Source organism: Gorilla gorilla, chromosome 2 (assembly GCF_029281585.2).
Source record: "Gorilla gorilla gorilla isolate KB3781 chromosome 2, NHGRI_mGorGor1-v2.1_pri, whole genome shotgun sequence".
NCBI lineage: Eukaryota > Metazoa > Chordata > Mammalia > Primates > Hominidae > Gorilla > Gorilla gorilla.
In genome coordinates, this window is record NC_086017.1 from 152,924,700 (window position 1) to 152,936,557 (window position 11,858).

The following is an 11,858-nucleotide window of genomic DNA, read 5'->3' on the forward strand; positions in this document are numbered from 1 at the left end:
GGTGCCAGCCTTCCTTCTTTGTTAGATACCTAGCATTTACAGCCATCTCTAGGCAGATGTGTGGTCGTTCAGTAAGAAGAGAACACATGTTTTGTGTGCTCACTCCAATGGGTGTCTGGCTTATAAAGTAGGTGTGGTCCAATTCCTGTCTGCTGCCACCATTGTGCCCTGCTCTGGCCAACAGCTCAGAGAGGTTTGCTCTCTCCACTGGCCCTGAAGGCCTCCCATGTTCCCCCAGTTCAAACTTCACCTCTCTCATGAGGCTTTCCCTCACTGCATCCTCTACCTCTCTCATGAGGCTTTCCCTCACTGTATCCTCTACCTCTCTCATGAGGCTTTCCCTCACTGCATCCTGTACCCTCACAGCCCTTAACACACCACTCAACAAATACGCATTTGCATCTAACCAAATGTGACCCTGCGTCCATATTTATGTTTCTATATATTAACGCATTCTTGTTTCCCCTGCCAGGCTCCATTAGTCTGGTTAGCTTTTGCCCAGGTATCAGGAGATGAGGGGATGGGGAGAGGCTCAGAATCCAAACTTGACAGAGTAGGTGTCCACCACTAGGTGATGGTGGGGTCAGGCATCTCCTTAGGCTGGCTGTGCTTCTGTTTTCTTTTCAATGGAGATACCGGCTTTCTTGGAAACACATGTGATGGTGGGCTAGCCGTAGAAGCACTACTACAATAACGATGTGATCTTTGTCATTTCACTTCTTCAGACCTCATTAGTCCTACATATAAAAAGAGGAAGTTAAACTAGCTCAAATGTACTGAGCAGAAGGAATGGAGACTGTGCAGCTGAGGGAGCGGGGCCTGAAAAATAAGTGTGGGTTGTGTCGCCACACACCGGGACTCCTGGGATCCTGACCTCTTTTAGGGGTCAAAAGAGGGCAAACTAGTTGCCTAACAATATTTAGAGCTATTTCTCTCTTTTCACTCTCATTCTACGAGTGTACACCGGAGTTTCTAGCAACTACATGGTATGTGAAGTCATCCCTCTAATGATAACCTGTAATGAGGTTATTACTGTGATTTTTAATGAAAACATTTTAAAATGTTTTAATTTCTTCAAAAGCAAACATTAATCTCTATATATGTGTGTATACATATACAGGAAATGTATGAATATATATTCATTGTATATATGAATATACATATATTCATTGTATATGTGTATATTCATACATAATATGTGTGTGTGTGTATATATATATACATTTCCTACATAAATAAAAGTTCTTTAAGGTCCTAATAATTTTTAAGTGAAAAGGAGTCCTGAGACCAAAAAGTTTTGAGAATCACTGAACCAGATTTCTAGATCTTTAAGATCATTAATTCACTCAACAAATAATTGTGCCTCCTGTGGCCAGGCATTTTGCAGATACCGAGGATAACGTGGTGATAACAACATGTTTCCTGCTCTGATAGAGTTTTACATTTGGGAGGGAAGAGACAAACGAATAAATTAACAAGATAATTTCTGAGAGCAGTAGGTTTAATGAAGCTGTAAAGCAAGACACATATTCCTGCACAATCTGTGCGCCTGCTCAGACGTAAGACCCCGCAGCGCAGCAGGCAGATTCAGCAGCGTCTCCCCAAAAGGGCCCGAGCCCTCTCAGTTGCCCTAGGACGGCGAGTGCGGGGCCTGCCCGCCCCCCGGCGCTGGCGTCAGGTGACGTCACTGGGCCGCGCCAGCCAATCGTGGGCGGCCGGGGCCTAGGCACCACGGTGGCTGGCGGCCTGCGGGCGGCGCTGTGGCCCGTCGGGCGGCTCCACAGAGTCGCCCTAGCCTTTCGCCTTCCCCAAGCCGACGTCGCCGTCGGCTCCGCGGCGCCGCCATGGCCGACGTGGAAGACGGAGAGGAGACCTGCGCCCTGGCCTCTCACTCCGGGAGCTCAGGCTCCAAGTCGGGAGGCGACAAGATGTTCTCCCTCAAGAAGTGGAACGCGGTGGCCATGTGGAGCTGGGACGTGGAGTGCGATACGTGCGCCATCTGCAGGGTCCAGGTGATGGGTAAGCGCTGCACGCGAGGCCAGGGCCGCGCTGCGGCCTCCGGGAGCCGACTTCGGGGTTGGGAAGGGACGGGCGTCCGTCAGAAGCCTCGGAAAGTGCCCTGCCTGGGAGAGTGGGTGGAGGTCGCCCTGCCCCGGCGCCGGAGGAACGCGGAGCCACGCTCCTGCTGCGGTTCCTGAGGGCTGCGGCCGCCGCCTGGGGCTGCGGGGTTGTGCAACAGGCACCCGGCGCCGGGTGGTTGGTGTTCTAGGGAAAGAGACGGGCAATAAACGGAGGTAAACAAGGTAATTTCAGGTAGTGGTGGGTGTGACCAAGAAAGTAAAACCGGGTGATTGTTGGGAACTAGCAGGAAACACTTCGGTTTGTGTGGCCAGCCCCAGCCCCAGCTCTAAAAGCTCATCACAAGGTGGTCAGGGTAAAGGCCGTGATTCAGCAGTGAAGTTTAATAGTCTTGGTCACCACCAAAGTGATGCTCCAGAGTCATCTTCCACAAAACGACACCCTTAGTTCTCCTCGAGGGACGCAGGAAAGTGTTCATAGCCATTGCATTTCCGGATTAGCTTACCGCCGCTCTTCGAATGGCTTTTAAATCTGGATTGATCTAAGACGGGTCAGATAGCACTAGCGTGGCTTGAAGGGGACAGTGTGGTTCAAGAATATCTAAGTTTCATGGGAGCTGAAGAATCGTAAGCCCTTTTTTCAGAAACGTAAAACTTCACCTCCATCACACCCCCCTCTCCATATTGGATGCCATTTCCTGGAGAAGATACTGTGCTGCTCTGAATCATGCCTTTGTGGAGAACCCTCTTACAAATATGTCTTCTTTCTGTGGTATTTTGAGTTAAAATATTAGACCAAGTGAAACTTTTCAGAACAGCTTAATCTTGTTATATTTTATATGGTTCTAAGAACTCAGACCACTTTGAAAAGCAGGTGCTATTTAAATGCAAGTTGTATTTTCAGATAGGGCATTTAAAATTACTATGAGAGCATCTTCAGTGGAGTTCTTTATTGAGGGTAGTTAAAGAAAACGGACATTTCTATCGTTTGGAAACTGTGACTTGTCTTGAAAAATGAGAGAATTGGAGAACATACAGAGAATTGCTCACCTTAAGGGGGGTGAGACTTTAAACATACCAGAATCAAGAGATTTCGCAGTTTATGCTCTTTTGTCTTTTATTCCTAAGGGCTTGTTTCAAAAAGGATTTACAACAATTGGATTCAGATATTTTTATCTTTCTCTTTTGAAAGACCTTGATATTAGACATGACCCACTTATTTTACATGGATCACTTGAGCCCAGGAGTTTGAGACCAGCCTAGGCAACATCGCAAGACCCTGTCTGTACAATTAAAAATTAAAATAAAAAGCTGACCAGGCATGGTGGCCTCCAGCTACTCTGGAGGCTGAGGTGGGAGGATCCCTTGAGCCCAGGAGGTCGAGGCTACAGTGAGCCTTGTTCCTGCCACTGCCACTATACTCCAGCTTGGGTGACAGAATGAGACCCTGTCTCAGCAACAAACAAACAAAACATATGAGGCTTTAAAAGTATCTAGTTTATTTGTCAGCAATACAGCTGCCCCTACCCCCACTTAGGAATCATAATTTCCAGTTTGGGAAGCATTTTTAACTGATCCAGGAGACTCTTTTTTTTTTTTTTTTTTTAAGACAAGTTTCGCTAAACATTTTATCTCCTAAATAAATTTCCTTTAGTTTAAAGGAAACTAAGCTTTCACTTAGTTCCTTTCCAGTTTAAAAATAATGTTCCCAAAGGGTATTTTCAAAAGATTTGTCTCCCAAAAAGCTATTTCCTCCCCAAAGGAAAAACATTTAAAGAGTAAGTGGAAATGTATAACCTGAAATAATGATTGAAACTTTGCAACAAATAAACTTTACTGAGAGATTTTAATGTAGGTCAAAGTATAGGCTATAAATGACACATTTCATCATAAACTTTCTAATTATAGCAAGTATTCTGCTACTACAGGATCAGTCTTGCATATTGACAACAGCTGTACTTTGGGTTCAGGAAATTATTCTAGGCTAGACCTTTGTATTTTGTTTATGAGGTGTTAAAACCCACTTAGAGGTCAGGTGACAGCAGAAGGAAATTTTTTTTCCAGACTTCCTAGTCCTTACCCTAGCATCATTCTAAAAGGTGTTATTGTACTCCTTAGAAATGTGCTGTTTTAGATTCTAGGAAGATCATTAAAGCAATTTTTTATCTTTTATCTGAAACTTTAGGAATTTGTGTAGATTTGGGTCAGTTTTGATAATCTACATCAGAGCTATAAGTGTAATTTAGAGATTCCTAGATTCAGCAACAAGAACCCACTTAGTTCCCTTTCCTTAGTATTTGGAATTTGTCTCACACACTTGTGATTTATTATACTTTCTGCTCCCAAGACTTGCCTGTCATCCCATTCTGATATGGATAACACTCTCTTCGTTTCCACTCTCCTCCCTTCATTCAGAAAGGAGTGATGATTACACAGTGAGCAAGTGCTGATGAAAAGGGGAATAGGTTTGCTAGTACAGCCAGTTATAATAGCCAGAGTAACCCTTCATGACTGTATCACCTTGGATATTTCACATCACTTTTTGGAGCCTTATTTTCCTGATTTGTAAAGAGGCAGTTGGGATCACCAACCTTAATATTAAAATTCTGTGATTGCACAGAACTAGCGCCAGATTCAGGTAGGATGTCTTCACTGTTATATCACAACCCTCATGATATTTAGGTGTTTGTCTACGTCCCCATTTGCTGGTGAGCCCCTTGAGACCCAGCCTTGGTCATTTTGGTGTCCCCAGTGCATAACTCCTTGCACAGAGGAGATAGTAATTGTGGGATTGAAGAAAACCTCAGGAGGCAGTGGTTGTTTTTAAGCCACACTGAAGAGACTAGGGCAGTGGTGTTTTTTTAAGGGTAAGAGCATGTGGAGAGGAGCAAACAAATGCCTGAGCAGAATCCAGTGTAAGAAGAGAAGCAGGCTTCAACTTAACCGTGTTTCTATTTTTACAGAATTATTTTTCTCCTATTTATGTTAAAAACTATTTTCTGTTGGTTCAAACTTCCTTTTACCCAACTCTGACTCCTCTTCCAGCTAGTGAATGAGTCCATTTTTGGTCCCTAAAATATTCTATATTACTTTTTTCATTAAGCTGATAGTATTCCAGATTGAATTTTGAAAACTTCTAGTACAGCCTTTAGGATCTCATTTTTAGTATTTACACCTACTCCACTATATTAGAAGTTACTATAAGCTCACTGGGCATGCTCATGGGCAGTTATTTTCAAGGCACCCTTTTAAATAACCCATACATACAACGTTAGTATTTGTTTATATATACATCAAGAAATTCTAGAAGGATACCCAGGAAACCAGTAATAAAGTAATTTATTAAAATACTTTACCATTGTTGGGTAAATACTTTGGGCTCAGACTTATCTGTATTTTCTTTCTTTCTTTTTTTTTAAAAAAAAACTTTTAGGTTCAGGGGTACAAGTACAGGGTTGTTACGTAGATAAACTTGTGTCACAAGGGTTTGTTGCACAGATTATTTCATCACCCAGGTGTTAAGCCTAGTACCCATTAGTTATTTTTCCTGATCTTCTCCACCCTCCATCCTCCAAAAGGCCCCAGTGTGTGTTGTTCCCTGCTATGTGTCCATGTGTTCTCATCATTTAGCTCCCAAGCATTTTCTTTTTTTTTTTTTTTTTTGAGACGGAGTCTCGCTCTTTCGCCCAGGCTGGAGTGCAGTGGTGCTATCTCGGCTCACTGCAAGCTCTGCCTCCCGGGTTCACGCCATTCTCCTGCCTCAGCCTCCTGAGTAGCTGGGACTACAGGCGCCCGCCACCACGCCCAGCTAATTTTTTGTATTTTTAGTAGAGACGGGGTTTCACCGTGTTAGCCAGGATGGTCTCCATCTCCTGACCTCGTGATCCGCCCGCCTCAGCCTCCCAAAGTGCTGGGATTACAGGCGAGCATTTTCTTACAAAGAAAAAACCTTAGTGTTTAGGGATATCTAGTATTTACTTATTTTATCTGTAAAATTCTCACCAGTTTGTATCATCCCCACTTAATATATAAATACCTCACAGTATTGTCCGTTTTTTACAGATGAGGGAATTGGAGTTCGTACTTGGTCCGAGGCCCTGAACCTAATAAATGCCAGTGAAGTGGGATTTGACCGTAGATCTGGCTCCACAGCCCTCGCTTTCCCCTCTGTCTCACTGGCTTCTCACCAGCCTTGTCTGGATGACCGTCAGTAGCAACCTGTTGGAAGCATACAAAGCAGTTTATTTTAGAGGAACTCTCAAGTGTCTTAGGGTAGAAAGTAAAAAGTTGCTTCTTATGAGTTGCTAAAGGAAAGCTTCTGTGTCATTAAGTATGGATGACTTTAAAAAGCTTGTTTATGAAAGAAGCAATTTTTTAATTTAATTTTTTATGTTATATATTCATATAGTTCAGAAATTGAGGAAGGTATGTATATTACCTGGAAGAGGAGTGAAAACTCTCCTTCCCATTCCAAACCCTCCCAGTAAACTTTATTATTGGTTCCTTGGGTATCCTAGTGTTTCTTGATGTATGTATAAACAAATGCTAACATATATATATATATATATATGTATGGTTTATTTAAAGGGTGTCTTGAAAATAAACTGTCCATGAGCATGCCCAGTAAGCGTATGGTAACTTCGAATATAGTGGAGTGTGGCATATTTTTCTCTAGTAGTTTTCTCTATTGGCACCGTCAGGACATCTTTTCATCAGAGCTTATAAAAATAGAGGATTTGTTAACCCTTGTGAAATTGCTCCTGGTTATAATTAGTAGAATGCCTTGTACTTTATTCCTCTTTAAGTAGTTATGTTCAGATGAGAAATTAATAGTATGAGTCTTTATTGCCATCTCTAACCCTTAGGGCTTTTGACTTTGAAGAGTCTGGTTTTTAAAAATTGCATTCTGAGCATCAGAATGAGAATTGCTATTTGTTTACTTTTAGATGCCTGTCTTAGATGTCAAGCTGAAAACAAACAAGAGGACTGTGTTGGTATGTTGTAATTTTGTTCTCTTGCTTTTTCAACTGAAGGTTTTCTCTCAGTAGGGATGTTTGAATTTGAAATTAAGATTGACTTTATCAATACACAAAAATAAACTGTAAAGCAGTGATCCATTGTTAATATAAAATATGTTGGTTCTCAGAAGAGTTTAATGGAATGAACCTGCAAATCCTTTTATTGCCATAATTAAGAAGAATTGGTTATATATTCCAGACATGGTCATAATAAACATTTTGGTAATCAAAAATTAAATATTTTCTATTAAGAAAATTATAAAATCAGAAATTTGTCAAAACATTATTTGAATTTTGGCTATGTTATAGGTCACTTTTGGTTCTAATAAGGCATTTCACTTTTCAATACTCTTATAATACAGTATTTAACTTTAAAACCAGAGTAGAAAAATTCTAAGTCTCAAGTATATTTTTGGAATGTGGTTTGTGTATCAAATTTTCTTTAGAGTCTTAGACTACAAAAGTTGTCATAGGCTAAATATTTTAGGCAGTTCAAAGATTTTTATGCCCTAGTTCTTGAGGTGATCAAGTCTAGATTGCTATATAAACATGTTTATAGATTTTCTTAGAATAAAAGATTGGCTTTGTATTTTGTGTTTGCATGGTGTACATAGAACTTCTTAATATTGATTCTTGCAGTTTTGATCCAGTTCTTCCTCCTGAAACGCTTAGAATGTTTCACCCTTGCTTCCTACCCCCTGTAGCCAATTTTCATAGGCATTTTTTTCTTTTTTTCTGCCTTATTTCTTTCATTTAATCTTTTTCTCTTGTCATATAGCTCAGTTGATCAAGCAAGGGACAGATGAATCCCAAATTCGAGATTGCATTCTAGATTGTGGATGATTTCCCTTGTTTTAAAGTTTTTCTTTCATGCTGCTTGTTTAAAAAGTATTAATTTGGGAATTGTGAGGGGCAGGCCACTTTCTTTGATCACAGAGAGACCTCTCTCTCCAGCCAGCCACTTTGAAAATTTCATCGTCACATGAGGAATTGCACTGCTTATGGGTGACTTAACACAATTCATCACTTCTAGAAAACAGCTCAGCTCAGATGCACAACTGAGTGTTTAGAAGCATGTTATTTATAATAGCCTACTGCAGACTAAAAACATTTACAACTCATTCTGTCTTGGTAAATAAAAATTGGAAGGACATTCTTCCATAAAATAAAGCCCAGAAGATCTCTAAGGTCAGTGCATTATGGAGAAGGTCAGATCTAAGGAAGGTTCAAGTCCGTTCATCTAACTTCAAGAAGACAGCATGTGGAGCTGTGTAGGAATTAGGGGTCATCACATCACCCATAGATTCTAGAACAGGGATGGAAAGGCTCTCAAACAGTGACTTACGTCTCTGTGTAACTTACACATTTAAGTTTCTGTTTCTTTATAGATGGAAAAACATTATTTTGGCCAATTAACTATCTTTTTTCAAGATTATTATTTGTAATATAAAATAAGCTATAATTTTGAGTTCAGTGTTTAAATTGAAATATGTAATGTCAACTCTTCTTTTTCTTTCTTTCAGTGGTCTGGGGAGAATGTAATCATTCCTTCCACAACTGCTGCATGTCCCTGTGGGTGAAACAGAACAATCGCTGCCCTCTCTGCCAGCAGGACTGGGTGGTCCAAAGAATCGGCAAATGAGAGTGGTTAGAAGGCTTCTTAGCGCAGTTGTTCAGAGCCCTGGTGGATCTTGTAATCCAGTGCCCTACAAAGGCTAGAACACTACAGGGGATGAATTCTTCAAATAGGAGCCGATGGATCTGTAGTCCTTTGGGACTCATCAAAGCCTTGGTTTAGCATTTTGTCAGTTTTATCTTCAGAAATTCTCTGCGATTAAGAAGATAATTTATTAAAGGTGGTCCTTCCTACCTCTGTGGTGTGTGTCGCGCACACAGCTTAGAAGTGCTATAAAAAAGGAAAGAGCTCCAAATTGAATCACCTTTATAATTTACCCATTTCTATACAACAGGCAGTGGAAGCAGTTTCAGAGAACTTTTTGCATGCTTATGGTTGATCAGTTAAAAAAGAATGTTACAGTAACAAATAAAGTGCAGTTTAAAACCCAGCTCTTACTCTTAATTTGTTCCTAATATGTATTCTTGGCAGGGAGAGGGAACAGTCCATGAAATCTTTATGTGATATGAGGATTTTAAGTTTGGGCCAGTGAACAGGGTAAATAAAATTTAACTTTTGGGCATATGGAATTTTGATTGCCTTTAAAGTTACTATTCTGTATCATTGATTCATCAAAAAAACCTAGATCTGCACTCACCTCACTGTTCAATCATTGAGTGGTAAAGGACAGAAGTATTTTCTAGTTCTGGTCAGATGATATAATTTTTTTTTTTTTTTTTGTGGGGATGAAGTCTTGCTCTGCCACCCAGGCTGGAGTGCAGTGGCATGATGTCAGCTCACTGCAACCTCCACCTCCCGGGTTCAAGTGATTCTCCTGCCTCAGCCTCCCGAGTAGCTGGGATTACAGGCGTTTGCCACCACACCCGGCTAATTTTTGTATTTTTAGTAGAGACGGGATTTCCCCATGTTGGCCAGGCTGGTCTCAAACTCCTGACTTCAGGTGATTCGCCCGCCTCAGCCTCCCAAAGTGCTGGGATTACAGGTGTGGGCCACTGCACCCGGCCCAGATGATATAATTTAGCTGTGTTTTAGGTAACATGTTAATAAGGGAAAATGTTTACCAGTGTAGCATTGGATCAAAAAGTTTATCACACAGTGTTTTAATAAATGGTTTATTCTGCTTACCTTATTTGAATTGTCATTATAATTTTATGTGCAACCTTAAACTTAATTTGTCAAGTAAATACTTTCATTTAATTTGAAAAAATTCATATTCATTTGCTCTTTCATTTGATAATAATAAAATCTAAGGTTGATTACCTGGAAACAGTGCAAGAAAATACTAAACTTTATCAAACTGATTCACACTGAGGGGAGGTTATTTTGTAACAAATAATGGACCACAAGTTCATTTTGGATTCTTCTGTAGTAGAGGCTACTGATATGAATTTAAGAAAAAACCTTAGAATCTTAACTTTTCACATCTGCAGATGCAGTGTGCCATTCTGAATTTTTCAATCTAAGGGATGTGGATACATAGAATGTTTAAAAAGATAACAATTAGAATGAAAAATTAAAATTATGTATGCTTTTATATGGGTTACTTTTTATTGATCACATTTCTCTGGAAATTTTTGCTTTATATTTTTTCACAGTTGTCTTTCTAGCTACTGAAAAAATTATACAAATATCTTTGGCCATTTAAATGTTTATCATTGTGCAGTGAACTGTTTTAGTAACTTTCTGTTTGACGTTTTTAGAAGGTTGCATCCTTAAAATGTGAACCAGATAGATGGCTTTGCATTGAAGAGGAAAGCAGTAGAATGTCAGGTTACTTTAGGCAGTGTGACAGTATATAAATGAAATGTGGAGGATGGTGGTAACAATTTGATTTTCCACACAGCAAAACCACGATGCCACCTAACAAAGCCCTGTTTATGCTACACACCAGCATCTGAGGGAAGAGGAGGCACTGTGACAAAGCAGCACTGATGCTGCTCAGCCTGCGATGATTACAGCTCATGTGCACAGCCGTCTGAAAGTTTAATACATACTCATCAGAGGGAACATGCTGGGACAATTTTGGGTTCCAACACAAAAGTTAAGCATCAAACAGGTTTTTCTTTCCATTTGATTAAATGTGCTGATTTTATTTTACTCTTGCATTAGAAACAAACATAAGTTATCTTTCGCTATTTAATTTTCCATCTATGCAAACTGTGTTATTACAGCTGACCGCTATCAGTAAATCTTAATTCTGTCAGTCCCATTGCTTCCTTTTTTATAAAAATACTGTGTCCCCCTTTACTGTCATGAAGTGAAATTCATAAATATATTTCCTACACATATAATTTAAATGTATATAATTGTTATATGACAACTAAAAAGAACTTGTAATTCAGTTGTATTTCAATATAGAAATGCTTGGACATGGACGGGCATGTTGGCTCACGCTGTAATCCAAGCACTTTGGGAGGCCAAGGTGGGCGGATTGCCTGAGGTCAGGTGTTCGAGACCAGCCTAGCCAACACGGTGAAGTCCTGTCGCTAACAAAAATTGGCCAGGCGTGGTAGCAGGTGCCTGTAATCCCAGCTACTCGGGAGGCTGAGGCAGTAGAATCGCTTGAACCCAGGAGGCAGAGATTGCAGTGAGCTGAGATCGCACCACTGCACTCCAGCCTGGGCAATGAGCGAAACTCTGTCTCAAAAAAAAAAAAAGAAATACGAAAGTAACTGTAAGAAGCACTTTGCTGCTTTTTAAGTTATTGCCATGGAGCCAGGCATGGTGGTGCACACACTAGTCTCAGCTACTCTGAAGGCTGAGGCGGGAGGATTGCTTGAGCCTAGAAGTTGGAGGCTGCAGTATACAGATCATGCCTGTAAATAGCCACCACACTTCAAACTGGGCAACATGGCAAGACCTTGTCTCCAAAATAAATAAATAAATAAATAAATAAATAAAAGTTATTGCCACGGGGTAGTTTGGAGTAATGAACGTTTTATGCTCTGCAATGAAAAGGAGAAAATTTCAGTGTTTAGTAAGCCCTTGTTTGTACTTATTGTTTTTTCGAGACAGAGTTTCACTCTTGTTGCCCAGGCTGGAATGCAATGGCGCACTCTTGGCTCACTGCAACCTCCACCTCCCAGGTTCAAGAGATTCTCCTGCCTCAGCCTCCTGAGTAGCTGG

The 11,858-nt window shown here is 40.6% G+C and overlaps 1 protein-coding gene across 2 annotated transcripts; it reads left to right on the forward strand.

Moving 5' to 3' along the window:
- The first annotated feature begins 1,704 nt into the window (after positions 1-1,704).
- Positions 1,705-9,939, forward strand: RNF7 (ring finger protein 7). Of its 2 annotated transcripts, none has more exons than XM_004037771.5 (3): positions 1,705-2,019; positions 7,025-7,072; positions 8,620-9,939. In XM_004037771.5, exons 1-3 carry the CDS (start codon positions 1,845-1,847, stop codon positions 8,736-8,738), a joined length of 342 nt encoding a protein of 113 aa, XP_004037819.1. In that variant the 5' UTR covers positions 1,705-1,844; the 3' UTR covers positions 8,739-9,939. The 2 variants fall into 2 exon arrangements, with proteins under 2 accessions (XP_004037819.1, XP_018880261.1); XM_019024716.3 differs by having other exon boundaries at positions 1,705-2,012.
- The last annotated feature ends 1,919 nt before the right edge of the window (positions 9,940-11,858 follow it).

Bases quoted from the DNA above. Each gene is read 5' to 3' on its own strand.
- RNF7 (XM_004037771.5), top strand. From the start codon at position 1,845: ATGGCCGACGTGGAAGACGGAGAGGAGACCTGCGCCCTGGCCTCTCAC. The intron at 2,020-7,024 runs GTAAGCGCTGCA...GTTTACTTTTAG, and splicing joins CTGCAGGGTCCAGGTGATGG to ATGCCTGTCTTAGATGTCAA. The intron at 7,073-8,619 runs GTATGTTGTAAT...TCTTTCTTTCAG, and splicing joins CAAACAAGAGGACTGTGTTG to TGGTCTGGGGAGAATGTAAT.